At 37.5% G+C, this 17353-nt stretch overlaps 1 protein-coding gene across 1 annotated transcript in view; it reads right to left on the bottom strand.

Moving 5' to 3' along the window:
* SMC5 (structural maintenance of chromosomes 5) overlaps window positions 1-17353 on the bottom strand; it is a 38975-nt gene that overhangs the window by 6212 nt on the left and 15410 nt on the right. The window contains exons 10-21 of the mRNA XM_021548806.3: window positions 16534-16688; window positions 13871-13984; window positions 12817-12911; window positions 12481-12613; window positions 11426-11599; window positions 11127-11296; window positions 6377-6500; window positions 5064-5186; window positions 2785-2910; window positions 2084-2179; window positions 1648-1752; window positions 1318-1437 (exon numbers count right to left, since the gene is read on the bottom strand). Coding sequence (XP_021404481.1) covers window positions 1318-1437; window positions 1648-1752; window positions 2084-2179; window positions 2785-2910; window positions 5064-5186; window positions 6377-6500; window positions 11127-11296; window positions 11426-11599; window positions 12481-12613; window positions 12817-12911; window positions 13871-13984; window positions 16534-16688 — 1535 coding nt within the window. The remainder of the gene's footprint in view (window positions 1-1317; window positions 1438-1647; window positions 1753-2083; window positions 2180-2784; window positions 2911-5063; window positions 5187-6376; window positions 6501-11126; window positions 11297-11425; window positions 11600-12480; window positions 12614-12816; window positions 12912-13870; window positions 13985-16533; window positions 16689-17353) is intronic.

The following is a 17353-nucleotide window of genomic DNA, read 5'->3' on the forward strand; positions in this document are numbered from 1 at the left end:
TGTCCAATTCCTCCTATTATCCAATAGTGACAGCAGGTAGTATCACCAAGGACATTCACAGATCTAAAGATTCCTATAAGGCAGACTAACAAAGGCCTGAACTTCAGTGTCACAGAAATATCTCTAATAAAATATAAGTCTGCCTCAAGAGTCTCTCTCTTCTTATCTACAGGTCAGACAAAAGATTCTCCTGCAGAGAACACCAAGGAGTACAAACTTGAGAACACATTATCCACCCTTCTATATTGCAGCCATTGATCTCTTGAGGAAAGAAGTTTTACTCACTGGCACAGTACTGCTAGCTAATCTCTTAAAACTATTTGTGATATCTTTGCAATCGAAAAGCAAGACCTTCCAAAGAAGAGATTCAGAAAGGCACTCCACATGCCTTTTGCTTTTAAGTCCTTACTGTTCTCTCTGTGTTCTCTCACTCAGCATATTTATATCTAAAAGACAGTTTTTGTGTAATACAGATCTGTTGAGGTAATTATCAAAAGACCTGAAAAGTTTGTTTTGTTGTTCTACTTTTTTATATTACTAGTCTCCAGGTAAACATTTTATGCAGCTCATATAAAGAGCCTTACCAGTTACTCTTCTGCCCTGAGTAATAATTGCCACTGTTATTTTAAGAACAGCTGCTTGAGTAATTTACAACAAAAAAACAAAAGCCAGAAAAAATTGTGTCAACTTTCACTACTGTGTAGTCTATGTGTTAATATATGCAAGTCTTGACATCATCATTTCAGTGATCAATTTAAAACAAGCCACCAATTTTCCCTCTCCAGTTCATTGCACTCCCCAAGTTCTCCTGATGCTTTAAACTTCACCAGAGGAAAGCCCTACTTATAAAAGTTACTGAGAAGATAGCAAGATGGGCCAAATGATGGCTGCTTTCAGAACTGATCAAATGCTCCCAGACTCCAGTAGAAACTACATGTAGAACCAAATCAATTCAATACCTAATAACACAAGATTTAGATGATAATAGAGGACAAAAATTAACTGAAAAATCAGAATTAAATAATGAGCTTAATAAATCTGAGTAACAGCTAAGTAAATACAATGTTTCTAACCAAAGTTTGTAAGCTGTAGGCCTATTCCAAAAGTCAGGAGGTGAAGCCCTAGTCATAGGGATAAAGACTCACTTGTCTTCAATCAGACTGATAAGTCAGTTCTAGTATACTGAAAGTGTTGAGTAAAAGTTCAGTGGTTTTAAAAAAAACATCACCACATGACAACTTGTTATTTTTCTCTAGCACTATATGACCAAAACATTATGAAAGAAAATATGAATAGTATATGAAAAATTAATCATACCTCATTTTCCATATGAAGATCAACTTCACCAACACACTGCATAGAACTAAAAAACTTACTGAACTTTCCATTAATTTGTTCAATCATCACTTTCAAGAGGTTTAGCCACTTTTCTTTGACCTAAAAGCAGACATATACACATAAAATCAATTTAAGAACTGAATTTTCCTCTGGAGATAGCATTCACACTGAAAAAACACTGTAATTTGGGAAGTTAGCATCTCAGTTTACACTCAAAACAATCTGAAATGTTACTGTTTATTTCTGTACATACATTCCTACAGTGACATAGAATTATAATAATTATATAGAAGTAACTTCAGCTATTACCTGTGATATGTTTTGCTTATAGTTATTCAACTCATTTTTCTTTTCCTCTAGATATTCTGTCAACTGCTGTATTTCTTGTGTTTGCTTATTGTATTCTTCAACAACCTGCCAAAATAAAAAACAGGCAGTCAGCAAAACATTTGCTAACTGTAACCCTGACTGTAAAAATACCACACTGCATCGATACTGTTCAAACACAATTACACAGATTACTGCACTGCGCACTAAACAAAATGGATTTCTAACTTTAAAGCAAGGAAACTGTAAACCTTTGTTTCTCTCAAACTATTGCAACATCTTTTTTTTTAAAGAACCTACTTTAAATCTGAGTAGATGCAGAATCTGGCATTTACAGCACATTGTTCCTACTGTCTAGCTTATTATACCAAGAGTGGGAAACAAGTACTATGAGGGGGAGGGAAAGCAATGAACATACTGAAGCACTGAGGCCTGTGAAACAGGAAGCCCTGGTTTTCTCTTCATTCAGAAAAGCATCAATTTCCTCCAATGTGTTTGGAAGAGTCTGAAAAGCCTTTAAGACAAAGGATGGCACATGTTACAAAGCAACATTAACGAAGGACTCAAGCTTTCTTTAAAAAAAAACTGGATAAACCATAAACTATTTTGTTACTTTTAATCAGGGTGTCACATACTAAAAATTTAACATAGCAAGATCCCACCCCTAACTATTCTGGACAGCAAAAGAAAGTTGAAAGTACTGTTACATAATTAAGATACATAATTAGTTGCTCTTTTGCTCAGATGCTCAGAGATTCAGTGTAAGACATGGACTATGGTAGATAAGTAATGCAAATGAATACTTCTAAGAGGCCGGGTCCACACCTCAGTTCTTTTCTGTTGCCTCATTAGAGCAGAAGGTAGAAAAATGTGGCCTCTATTTACTTCTGTGAACACAGGACTGTGGATTTCAATTGAAATCACAGGTCTAATTTTCTCTCCCCGTGCACAAAAAAGAAGTAGTCAAAGTATCTCAGCACTATTTCAAAGGTCGTTTAATAATAACAGTAGCAAAAGTACACGTAACCCTTTACTGAGAGCCTCTAATAAAAAATATATAACACTCTTTGCAGAAGTTAGAAGTTCAACAGATACGTGAAAATTTCTTTTTGTACATACAACTTGAAATTCTTTTGGAAAATCTTGATCTGGACCCAATCTACAGACATGTCGACCTTGTTTCATCAATTCCATGCACTTCTCATAAAGAAGATGCTTCCTATTATCCAGTTCATGAAAACGTTGCTGTTAGAAATATTAAAAGATATTTTTAAAAATCAGCACCTTTTTTTTTTAATATTATTGTGAATTTTCAGAGGTAACACTAGTATACTAGCAACAAACCACATCTGAATCAGAAAAAGTAGATTAAACCAATATTAAAATACCAAAAAAATCTGCTTCAACTGACAGAACTCATTATGCCTGTCTGTTCATCAAGTCAGCAGATGCCAAGGTAAACTGATCAAAACCAAGTTCTTCAGAAGTAACTAAATTTATTTTCTCTCAGCTCAACAAGTGTGCATGAAGATTCAAGAGCTATCTTCCCAAGTTTTACTGTTGTGTACTTCAGCTAAATATAGGAGCCCTCCAGTGGTGAAAAAAATTCAGTTTCATTTCAAATCATACAGTTAAGGAAATGCTTGTTCCACAGTTTTATAAACAGGACACAGACATTGATAGTCACTCTCATTACTTTCTGGAACTGATCTTTATTTACTAAATACAACAGAAGCAGTAGTAATGGGTATGATCATTAGTGATCATCTCATACTCAAAAAAGTTACCTGTTCTCAGCAGCTATCAACTCAAAAAACCTGTTCTTCCCTCCCTCTCCACTAAGCAGTACGAAATAGATCTTTGCATTACAGATAAGCATTTCACAATCTCCACAAACAAATCATAAAAATATTTTTCTATACTGAGTTGGTGTTTTCAGAAAGGTTGGAAAATTTTTAGAAGAGGCCTTTTTTAGACCACCTCTTCTACTTCATGAAGTCTATTGCAGAGGAGGGAAATGTCACATGGGTTGCAAGCACTGTCATTAGAGCTGTACAGGTAAAACAGTAAAGGAGGATGTCACCCTTTTTCTTTACAGCCAAGAACTCAAGCTATACTGAATTAGCGTAAATACTACTATACAGCACAATAGTTACATTCCACTGGTTATCTACATATGCCCTGCAATAGTATTTTGGATCCCACAAACTTCCAAGTCAAATGGCTTCATCTGAAATATTCTGACATGATAATGACAGCAGAAGATCCCATGAGAGCATTCATACTTTTTTCCTACAAGAAGCATAAATTTTGTGTTTGATCATTTCCACAGCCCAAATCAATTCTGAATCATCTGAAGTGGAGAATTTCAATTCTCAATTAATATAAAGCTCCCACTGGAAGGGAGCTCTGCAGAGCTGCATGTAACAAGAGCTCAAATTGATCTGTAGGCACTTAAAATCTTAAACAGATTCAATATTGAATATGCCCGATCCAAGCTAAGGTAAGTAAAATTCTTCAGTGAAGAGGAAAATATATATTTGGCAGGAGAAACTTCAGTATGTGACAGAAAAACTAGAAAGCAATAGATACTTGATATTACTAGGAAGCATGTACTAGAATAAATGCATTGAAAGTTCAACAAGTCATGTTTCAATTTTCACTCAACTTTGCCAGTTTACTGTGAAGACCCACATGCAAAATAAAATTTATACAATTACACAAGTTCTTACATATCCTTATTTCTTCTATATAATAAAAGTATGTGGCAATGTTAACATTCCTGCTGGTTTCCTGAGGGGGCCTCAACGGGACTCCACTTGACTCATACACACCTTTTACTAGGAAGAAGGCAATTTTTAAGAATTATCAGAATGTTACAAATCACAAATCTTGTCTACTGATCTGACCAGACATCTAACTATGTACCAGCCCAAGCTTCTCCCTGAATTATAAAGATGCATACAGAAAACATTAAATGAATTTCCCAGTGACAATGCACATTACTGACATGAGGTTCATGGCTTTGTAATACTTTTACTCCTTACTTAGCCCCAGCAACTAAATGATTTTCACTGAACTTTGATAAACTGAGTAAAAGATGCATCATGTGTAATAACTTATGCAACAGTGATTTTCTGAATAACATGCTGGACTTCATCTCTGTGTTCAAGTTACTCTATGCTCCTCTTAAAAAGTTCTCATCTACCTAATTTTCCTGCAAGTGATGGTAACTATAACTCGACTAGTTTTCTACTACATGCTAAGACCATTCTTTTTGGAAGTACCCATCCATACAAAATAACTATCTCCTACCACCTTTCAAGCTGCTCTCAAATTTTTACTTCTATCTTTATGATCAAATTGAATTACTAGCTCATATTCATAAATATTGTTACCTGTGCAGCTCTTAGCTGTTCAGTTCCTGCTTTGTACTCTGACTGTAGTCTGTTCTTCTCAGCAGTCACTCTGGTCATCTGAAAAGCCAAATTTACTTTTTCGATGTTCAATGGTACAATCCTCTAAACACAGGAAAACAAAGCAGGTTTTTTTTCACCAGACTCAAAACTGATAAAATCACTACTTTAGAAACTACTCATCCTTTTAGTCATAGCACACAGTCTCACATTGTGTTCAGGTCATCAATACTGCTGCCAAATTCAATGAAAAGTGGTGACCCAAGTTCTTCAAGAAGTCCACATGTACTCAAAAGTATCTACAAATACATATATAATTTCAACCAAATACATATAAGTAAGCATATGTAGTTACATGCGCACACCTACTTTCAACCCACAATTTTACATCAACCCTCCCTCCCCCATTCTCTTTCCCTTCACTATATACCATCATGTGAAATACAAGAAGAGCTAAGGCCATCTCAACTGTTACTCAGAAGAATCCAACAGGTGAATATTGGTGGACATTGTATGTCACACAGAGACGGAAAAATATAAAAAAATAAACACAAAAGACATACACATCTTTTAATGACATTACAGTTGACTGACAAGATGTACAGAACTCTTATATCTGATGTCTTAACTGGAACAGCCCATGACAACTAAACAAAGCTATGATTGGGAAGTTACGTATCAGACTTTAATGATCACTATAATCTGGTTTGATGGCATTGACATTAAAATTATTGGGTTTTTTTCCAAACAAGTCAGCCTCAGGAACAGTCTAGAGACTTCAAATCTATCAACAGATTATTTACTGTCTAGATTGTTTACTGTCTAAAGGGTAGCTACAAATATGGGCCATTGAAAGCAACTGTTTATCATGCCTTTATGATCAGCATACAAATACAAAAGAATTCTCTCCCTTAATGAAAGGGAGGATACAGCTTCAACTACAGACCTAGGCGACCTACAAGATAAAATTTTGAGGGTGCTAGCATCTGACCACAGTGGTAAGCCAAAGTCTGAGATCTTCTCTATGTGTCATTTTAACACAAAGCTTCTACAGTATGAAGTTGGGCACAGGTAAAAGTTTATTTGCTTCCAATTCTCTTAAGCATTTAAAAAAAAATTATCAGAAACACAGACTAGAAAAAAATTAGGAGATGAAAAATGGAAAAAGTTAAGATCATTCAAAAATTAAAAACTTGAAAACACTGACAGCAACAAATGTCACATGCCTCCTACTTAAATTACAAGAACTGGACTTTTCATAAAAGTGGAACACACTCCTAGTTAAAAATACATACCTCAATGAGATGCATCAGTTCAGTAACAAGTTCTGCTTTTTGTTTATTTATTTCTTTGATCTTTACATTTGCCAGCTGAAATTCCTTCTCCAGGTCAATAGCATCTTGTTCCAGCTGTCTTAAACTATGGGAGGAATCAATATTTGATTCATTGTGATTAAAAATAAATTTTATTAAAAATACAAACATTCTTAAACTTGATGACAAACCAACAGTTAGCAAAATAGGAACTTGTACTCCTAAACATTCCAAAGACATTGGAGGTATTCCCAGTCTATGCACTTTAAACAAAAGAAATACAACAGACAAAAAGTATCAGTTAAAGAAACTCCACTTTTGGCTACTAACAGCATCACTGAGCAAGCATTACTCGCTGCTTACAGAAGTCCTTTACTTCTGTAAATTTCAAATTAGAGAAAAAAAAATCAGTGTAAGGAATAAGCTTTTCTTCTTCTGATAGCTCTTTGCAACAATACAACACAGGTGAGTTCAGGAAGTTTACTTAATTCTTGTTACATGTTCTAGCCAAAAACAAATTGTATCCTCATCTCAGCGCAGAAAAAGCTTTCACTTGTTTTAGACTTTTAGAACACAGAAGGGGAACCATGACATTAACTGAGCAGCAAAGCATTTGGAGATCCTCCAAAACTCCTCAACAGGCCAAGAGTATGATGCAGGAAACTACAAACTGGTCATTCTCGCTTTGATCCCTGAGAAAATTGTAAAACAAGTCCCTTCAGGAAGGACTTCTAGGGGCATAATAGAGAAGGTGATCATGGAGACTCAACAAGCATTTACCAAGGGCATGCCACACCTCGTGAACCCAACTGTAAAACAATGAGGTGACAGAGAGCAAGTGGTTGCTTGATCTCAACTAAAATGTCAATTTTAGCTTTCTGTCAGGGTACCTGATAGAAGCTCACCTCCACACATATAAAAGAGACAACAGCAGCTGGCAGAAGTCCAAATAATACCCTGCATCTTAGCTACACCCAGGCCCACCACATCAGCCATGAATACATGAAATGCCCATCATCACAAGCCCAGAGGAGCACCATGGGAGCATGGGCCATGGGAGCAGATGGGAACGCAAATTCAGAACTCAGAGAAAGGGACACCCTGTCCCAGAACAGCCTCAGTACCAGTGGTCAGGTGTGTAACCCAACAACATAGTCAACACCAAGGCATGCTTTGGACTGAGGGGGGTTGCCTTCTTGCACTACAATTGAATCACAGAGTTGGTTGGGTTGTAAAAGACCTTAAGAGCATTGAGTCCAACCACTAACCTAAAACTGCCAGATTCTTCACTAAACTATGTCCCTAAGAACCACACCTACATGTCATGTTACAAACCAAAAAAGTAACTGAAATAAAACAAAAAGCCACTCTTCCAGGTAATGATACAGCTCTTATATAATTTCAGGCTCTGAAATGCAAAAGGAATACCTGAAAATACTACTGTCAAGTAAGTCTACAGAGGTATCACACTGGGCTTCAAGGAGATGAGTAAACACACGCCTGTCTGTCACTCCATCTGCAAGACTGAACAGCAGTCCCCTACTCTAATTTAAGTAGTAGCACATCTCTAGTGACAGCTCTCCTGGCAAAGGGAGAGTCACACCACCTTTCCACCTTCCTTCCTCTTTAACAAACCAGTTATTCTCCAATGACTGCAGCTCACCTGGAAACCCTGGTGGTTTCATGGCTTCTTCACATTTTAGTGGGCATTTCTGTTTGCATTAGCAGTACTGTGAATGCACCAAATATGCTGCAATATATTTGTGGAATACTTTTGAGTGATCTGAATTTCTCAGTGAGGCTGAGCAGCCTCACTGCTGGCCAAGTCCTGTGAAGATTCACCAGGGCTACCAATTGCTCACTGTAGCTCATGAACATAAGGATATTTTTTGAAGCACCACAGTGTAAAAATTTCAGAAAGGAGACATAACAGTACTCCTACATATGATATAGAAGATATCTGAATAAAAAAGTAATTATATAACATAACAAGAAATCTTGTTTCTGAAAATTTTGTTCTTATCTCAGTGGAGACTGCCCTGAATCTTTGTTCCTAAAGGCCAAGTCCTCCAACTTCACTAGTCATCAATTCAGTGTCAAAAGAAACCTCAGTCTGTAAGGGGGGGTACATTAGCATCCCTGACTGAACAGAGTCCTTTAACTTCTGAAGTTAAAAAGTCACTATTAGCTGCTGTTACTGAGACTCTCCCAAGGCATTCAGCCCCCAGCACTTCCTGTAGAACAGCATAGTGCTGGACATTGTATTATAGAATAGACATGATGGGATGCAGCAGAAAAGCACAGGACTCTTACATATTCAAGGGTGAAAACAAATGTAAGGAAAGGGAGAAACTAGGTAACTTGGAGAATAACATGTATAGGAAGACAGAGGAATCTAAGGATAAGAGGGACACTTAGATGTAAATAGTGGGCTCACTGCTACCCTTGTTCAACCATGCCAAATTAGCATATTCTTTTTACTCAGCTCTATTCCTCCCTCTTTTCTTGCTTTCTACTCAGCACTCATGTGTTTGGAAGCCTAAGTGCAAACAGTTGTCAGAGGGGGGAGCCTGCTTGTTTGTGATGGCTGCACCTGGCTGGAGAGACCAGAGTGAGTGTACCATGGGGATGATGTGATCGTCTGTGCTGCCAGCACCATGGTACAAGTGTGCAAGAGAGTGCCTGATCCCTAATAAAGACCATGACACACTAGACAGTAAGTGGCCTAGGAGCTAAGACAGTATATGAGTCACTAAGGGTGACACCACAGAAACAAATGACTACTGGAGTGATCAGCCTGGCTGATACAGACTGCTGCCACATGTATGTACTTAAGGGTAAAATGACAGGAGTACTGGCTATGGGGTGCAGACTGGGAGAGTTGTGGCTACCTCTGTACATATATATTACTTCTGTATCTCTGAGACAAGGACCACAGAATGACCTACTGCAAAACTAGGGAGTCACAGCCAGTTCAGAATGCAGGCACACATGGGTGAGGGAGGTAGTCTGTACAGGCCAACAGAACCAGGGTGACAGCCTCAAGGGTTTGCATTTCCAGGTACAAGCAATTTAGGAGACTGAGGTCCAGAGGTAGTGACTGTGTAGATTCAGAGTGTCTGGAACCAGCTACCAATGGGATCCACACTCCCCACAGATATGCATAGACAATGCACCAGGGTAATCCCATGCTGCTCAGACACAGTACAAACATGAGGCAACCACCACTGCTGCATCTGTCCAGTTGCTCTGTATGACCACACTGCAATGTGTAACTACATACACATATGCTCTTTAGATATGTTCTCTGTGTGTCTAGTGGGAAGTTAGGCTTAGCCTCACTACTGGATACATGAGGGAGAATTAACCTGCATCAGCTTCATCTTCCTCTCAGTCTACTGGGTCTGGAGTAATTTCTCTCACTTTTTGAGTGCTGTGTTCCACACCATTCATGCATTCAGATTTGGACACCACAGTCTGGATTAACTGAAGACTAAATATGCAAAAAATACAGTTCTATGGTTACTCTTGGTTTGTTTCATCTTGCCCACAAGTCAGTACCGAGGATTATGCTCTGTTCAGGTCTCCTGCAGGTGACATGGAAGAGCAGAGAGAGGGCCTTGTTATCAGGTTTTTAGACACTGAACTGGCAGGGGGCCATAGGCCTGCATTTCACAGAGGTCTACTGAAGCAGGGGAAGCGGCTGACAGAAGGTTCGTGAGATTCAGCAAGGACAACTGCAGAGTCCTGTCCTGGGAAGACAGTGCATCTAGCAGTAATACAGGCTCAGGACAGGCTGCAGCAAAGCTCTGCAAAGAAGAACCTCAGGTACTGGTGGACAGTGAGCTGTACATAAGCGAGCAGTGGACTCTAGCAGCAAACCAGGCTGTACAAGTAGAAACACAGGTGGGATAAGTGATTTTTCCTCTCTGTTCAGCACTGCACACTTTGCCAAACCTGAACAACTTGGTACAAACTCAGAGAGCAATCAAGATGGTCAGGGGCTACAGAATATGCTCTACAGCGCAGGATGAGGGCACTCTGCTCACCACAGACAAGAGACTAATAACAACAGCCCTGTTTCACTCCACCATGGAAACCACTGACAGGATGGAACAAAGTTATCTTATGAAGTGCACAGTGAAAGAATTGATAAGACAGTATTCCTAGGTTAAAACAAGAAAGGCCCGGACTGGGTGGTAATGCTGCTTACACTGCCTACTAGGAGTGTGCTTAAGTGTGCTTAACCTTGTTGAACCATGCCCTGACTCTGCCTTATGACAAACGTTAACAGAAAAATTAACTGCAAAGGCCCATAAAAACAAAAAATATGCAATGAATAATACTGTGGACAACTGGGGTCTTACTCAATCCCTGACATGCTTACTTAGTACCATTTATGCACATTATGGCATTATCTACCTATGTGCTACATAGTCTAGAAGTCAGAACAATATATTTGAGTAAATAAATGCAGTGATATTTAACTGGAATCCTATGATTTTACTACAGAAAATCATCTGGAACATTGCTACATGTTGTCTCAGATACTGTCATGATTTCTAAACACTTTCCTTATCTTGGTTATCACCTGTATCTGATGCTTAACTACTGGCTACTTTGTAAGGGTAAAAGCACACTGCAGTGAGACAAGACAAAAATATATCTGCTTTTAAAATTGATAACATAGATAGTATAGATTATTTCACAGATAACATAGCTTGTTTCCTACCTATCATATTTCACAGCAATTTTTGATTCCAACTGCCTCCTCCGGTTTCCTCTCTCTAAAAGCTCCTTCTTTTCTTGCCTGAGCTTATTGTCCTTGTGATCCAGAAGTTTCTGTCTGTCAAACAATGCAGTCAAACGTGCATCCAGTGACTTTAAAGTACTACTGATGTCCTGAAATAAAAGAACATGCACCACTATCACTCTTATTGCATACCATAGTAACATATGCAGGCTCTACTTAATGCATGATAAAATAGCTAGTAGGTCACAACATATACAGTTACAGAAATACATTTCTACCTGTTGCTGGCTTTCCAATTGTCCTCTTTCTTCTGTATCTACTGAACTAGTGAGATACTGTGCCTCTTGCAAGCATATGTTACTAGAGATCTTTTGTTTTGTGTAAGCAGATATTTTAATAACATATTTTTCTTCCATTGTATACATTTGCCTGATATTGGCTTCCTGTATGACCTAAGAAATATAGAAAAATATTAATCTGACAAAAATATTAATCTGCTAAAAGCATTACTTAAGGCAATACTTTTCAGAACAAGGAATAAATGTGGTTGATAAACACAATACAAAAACTTCAGCTTATGAAGGATCTACTTATTAATAACCTTTGCAAAAAGATGCTAAATTTAATGCACCATTACCCTTGTAATTCAGACTGTTAAGCAAAGAATTGCTGAGATACTGTTGGAGTATATAACCATAACTAATTAAAGAAATCTGATTGTTAAGATATTGCAGACACCAATTAAAAATTGTTAGCATTGGTACTGCATAGTGAACAAGGATTGTATTTGCTTTAGATATGCAACATGTTACACAAGTATAACAAAGAAACAAAGTACTCAAGAATTAATAGATGAAACCATAAAGTGAGCTGTAATGTATTAGTCAAGCAAATGCATTCCTAGGAAAAAAGAAGGCATAAAAATACCAGAGCTGATAGTTTTAAAGAATTCATATCAAAAAGGATACTATAAATAACTAAAGATTTGCCATAACTCAAGATGCATAGAGAGAAAACGTCCAGTAAATCAGAAACAGCAAAAAGCCTCCAGAGGATAAGGTACATTTGACTAAAAATGTTGTTCAGTTTATATATGCAGCAGCATCAGCTATCTTCTGTCAATTAGGTTTACTGAATAATTAGGTTGATTGAATTTAAGATGTCTTGCAAAATGTTAGCCCATAATGACCTGTTCCCACTTCTACAAGGCAAATAAAAAGGAAAAATAAAATTGCTAAAGCAGTTTTTTGCACTCTCCATGTTTACTTGCCAAACAACTTTCAAAATAAAACTCCACACCACAGATACATTTATGCCTCTTCAGATACTTTACCCTTTCAATCATGTCTCTGGTCTTCTGTGTTCCCACAGGAACATTATGAACATGGTACTGGTAACAAAGGTAACTCATCACAGGAGGAGGAGCATCAAATAACTCTCGTAAATATGAATAAAATCCATATTGGCTGAAGAAGATATAAATAAAGCAACTATCACAAATCAAATTCAGCGGGTAAGCAAGCTGAAGTTACTGAAGGATCAGAGAGAAGTCCCACTAACCCAAAACTGAACTGGTGATAATTTGATTTGCATAAAAAATTCTAATACATAGCAACAAAAAAAACCCACTCCATTTAAAACTATTTCCCTGATAAAATCGGATACATACTGTAATTCTTCAATAGGTCTTGAAGGCAAATTTTCAGCACATGATTCATCAGGTGCACATACAGCATTCACTCTTAGTTTCTGATGATCACGCACCTATATTAAAATTGTATTAGATTATTTGGTAAAGACCAGAAAAATCCACTATATGCAAATAAATTATTAATTATTGATTCACAGAGTTAGAATTATTTTCATCTGATGACCTCTGGAGGAACCTACAAATTCACTTTGGCTCAGAAATAACCAAGTTCTCTAAAAGCAAAATCTATTAACACTTCTGAAAACACTATATGCTAGAGAAAATAAAAGCAATCAAAGAAACCCAGAGCCAAATGCTCAGTCTAAAGAGCTAATTATATAAGTGAAGATTAGTTGAGCTGGTTAAAGCAGCCTTGAACTGAATTCCAGAGCCACACAAGCAAGAAAAGCCCTCAGAACTTAAGACATCACCAGTTCTGTTCAGGTATAAAAAAGTAGTTAGCTTCCATGAAGAGTGGATGAGTCTTCAAAAATTGCAGGACACTTTGTCACTAAATACACCATTAGGAAACACTGTGCCAGTTTAATACCTTATCTTCTGTTTTTTTCCTCCTGCATCATCTGCCTGACTTTCAAAAGGAGCAATCTTCTCACCGAGTCAGGAGACAGTAAAATTATGAAAATGCAAGCTTGATTTGCTGCTTGGACCACTTCATGTCATAAAAACTACTTCCTGCCTCTTTAGTAAAAGGGCAGTGGAAAATTTTGGTACGAAATTTGTAGATTTCCACTCTAGCCATATTCTTGTACACTGTATTTTCTACATAAGTGATTATTGCCTATCCAAGGAAGACAATCTAAAAAACCACATTTTCTTAATATTTCTACATCCCTCCAATTAATCTATGGTTTAAGGAAATCTTAATTCTGAAGAAAATCTCTGAACACCTCACATTATCTACTTGTTATGCTATAAATATCTATCATTGTCATACAGATTTACTCTATAGTCTTCCAAGTTCCGGGTTCCTACTTCAGTACTTAATAAAGTTTTAAAATTGCTGCCAACTTGCCTCCGCCAGAAATGTCTCCATATCTTCTTGACACTCAAAAACAAAAGCCCTCATGTCATTCGATGAAATGTGATTTTCAATATATTTTGCATGTCTACTGTCTTTCACATTGATCTAATAAAGAAAGGTAATGAGCAAGTTATTTAATACAATTCAACTTACTATCCCCCAAAAACACTTTAAATAGTCAAGATGATATCCATACTTACATTTAATGAAAATAAGGACTATGTATTTAAAAATAGATTTGCCTTTTTTGCAACCAATTCTCTTGGGAGCAAACCTATGGTAAGTCACAGATCACTGTGCTTAATTTTTAGCCATCCACATAATTTTCACCACTTCTGAAGTTATCACCACTTCTCACCATACCATCTCTCCCTCTTCTGCTCCATCTTGACCTTACAATTGCAACCATCCCCCAAATTATGTGTATTGGCTCTGCTCCAGCACTAATAAGGGTTTTCCAATTAGCAACAGAAAACACCACACTCCTTAAGCTGAAGTACCTTTGAATTCCTAAGACAAAAGCCCCACATACTTAAAACGGATAAAGTTTTCCAAATCTAAATGATACATTAATGTTTGTGGGTTTCAGTTAACTTTCACTAGTAATTAAACATTTTGTTACTATACATGAAACATAAAGAAAAAATTACACAGTACTACACAATTTAATACTCTCTAGTTAGTGAAAGGCTGAGCACAGTTAACAGCAATATGAAAGCTGGAATTCTTAAGTACACGAGACTAATTTACATGACACCAAAGTGTACTGGTTTTGGCCAAGGTAGGGTTAATTTTCTTCACAGTGGCCAGTATGGGACTGTATTTTGGGCTTGTGCTGAACAGAGGGTTCATTATACAGAGATGGTTGTTGTTTCTGAGCACAGGTTACACAGAGCCAAGGCCCTTTCTACTCTTCATGCAGCCGCAGTGGTAGGGTAGGGGTATGTGGGGGACTGGGAAGAAACAGTCAGAACAGGTGACCCAAACTGACCAAAGGGATATTCCAGATCATCATCCTCAGTATGTAACATGAGGAGAAGGAGAAGGAAGGGGGTACACTTGGAGAGATGGCTTCACAAATATCACAGTATAGGAATGGTATTCTTCAATTTAGAAAGCCCACTAAAACCATGCCACTGCTTGGTCCCCTTGTCCCCTCTCGACCTCCTGCTCCAGAAGGATGGAGTTGAAAACTGGAGGCAAAAAAGGTGAAAATAATGGGTTGACAAAAGAATAATTTACTGGAAACAGCAATAAGGTAAGAAAGTAACCAGTAACTGCAGTAATTTTAATAATGAAAGGTGTAAGACTAACAAGTTACACTGAAGACCCCTAACAAATGCTGACTGCCCAATGTGACTTCTCCCAACCTGAAAGAGATGCCATTCCCAAAAGCAAGAGTCCCTTTCCCTCACTCACCCTGCAAAGAGGTGAGGTTATATGGAACAAATTAGGGTCTGGCCACACCCTCTCAGCCACATATCCTCTCAAGCATTACCAAAGTTTAACCTTGTCCTTGGCCAAAACCAAGACATCAAGTCACTGTCGTGCATGATGGAGCCCTGCTCTCCTGGAGATGGCTGAACACCTGTCCATCCACCGAAACAGTGACTTAATTCCTTGTTTTGCTTTCCTCACATGCATGGCGTTTGCTTTCCTATTAAATTGTCTTTATCTTTGCCACAAGCTGTCTACGCCTTTACTCTTCTGATTTTCTACCCAATTCTGCAGATGGGGCAGTGAGTGACCAGCTGCCTGGGGCTTGACCGATGGCTGGGGTTACACCTTGATACAGTGAAAACAAATCCACACATCAACTGATGTTACAGAGCTTAATGAGGCCTTAAGTAAAAGTAAAGATATCCTTATTGAAGCAGTTATAAAATTATCTTGATGTGGTCTTTCAGGCAGAATTCAGAGTTCTCATAAAAACAAGAAATAGCTGGGATTCAATTCTAAATAGAAGTAATTCTGAGCTCTAGTACATGTACCAAGTGCAAGAATTTGTATATAAATATTATACTAATTTAAATTGTAGCAATATATTATTAAGTAAGTTTGCAATTCTGAAAGAAGTGCAACTGGAAATCTTCATCCTCTTCATATTACATGGAGCATATATTGCAAGAGGTGCAATGCACTAATAAAGTAGTATCTTCTTTGAAAATTTAGCCCCACTATTCCTAGATCATACAGCAGCTATCAAACCAAACCAAAACACAAAACAAAACTAGCAATTGATTTCTGTGTCTCTAGATGGCTGGGTAGAGCAAACAAGAAAAAACACTTGGCGATCACAGAGGGAAGTAATCATAGTTGAGCATAGTTGTGCTGTAAGGGGAGGTACTCAAATGGCAACTACCACTGTTTTTTCAAGTAGCAACTAAGAACTACTTAAGTCTTAAGTAGTAAAATTGGATAATTGGTTGCACCATAGAGGAAACCTGAAAGAGGCATCTTCTTGTGGAGGAAAGGAGCCATCTCACCATACTCAATTACTACACTGCCTATGGAATTCTAATTCTAAATATCCTGCATGTACTAGGCAGTACATTCCAATATGTGTCTTAAAAGTTCTCCAGTCATTCTCAAAGCCTTGCAAGACATAAATAATCCAACTGTTAACAGAGTGGTATGCAAGTAAATCTTCTTACTTCAAGCATCATGGGTTCACAAATTCTTTTTTTAAACTTGTCTTTGTTGTTTCTTAGCCACATAAGAGCAGAGTGTGTGTCTTGAAATCTCATTTTAAGGTTCTCTTCCTTCATATGCATTATGTTATTAAGTTGTCCAAGGCGATCAATTATTCCTGTAATTTAAGGTAATTTCTTAAACAGAGTCCACAGCAAGAACATATTACAACCAGGGTTTTCTGGTATCTAGTGACCACACTCGTCCAAAACTAAGGTTGTTAGTAAATGGTAAGAACTAAGTTTCTCTTTCCAGAATTGAGATGCTGCTACTTCTGAAGATGTCTTAAAAACTATAAAAGCTTAAAATCTAAAACAGAATTAACTTATCCAATGAAAACAAAATATGGTAAGCACAGTAAAAATACAGAAATTTTGCCCTGAACATGTTTTTCCAAAACTTGTCTACCTTTGTACTTAAGAACAAAAAAAATCCACAGCAAAAAGAGACAGCAGGAGTAATAATGTGAAATATCTGTGTCATGTCGTGCTGGCAAAAACCAAGATGTGGGATAACAGACTATATATGAAAGCATCTGTTATTCAGAAGGGACATAGATCAAAACCTGACAATTTTGTGCTATTCAAGATAAAATATAGTGTCTCCTTCCCCAGGCCACCTGGACTCTCTGCCTCAGTTTCTTCCTGGATTCTATGGCAAGTTAAGCGCCAGACAGGTATGTACAAATGAGCAACATTCACTGAGGAATATGTATACAACACCCTCAACTACCTGTCAGGCTTCAATTTTTTAATTTCATTTCATTTCTTAGGAAAGACTAAT

Source organism: Lonchura striata, chromosome Z, assembly GCF_046129695.1.
Source record: "Lonchura striata isolate bLonStr1 chromosome Z, bLonStr1.mat, whole genome shotgun sequence".
NCBI lineage: Eukaryota > Metazoa > Chordata > Aves > Passeriformes > Estrildidae > Lonchura > Lonchura striata.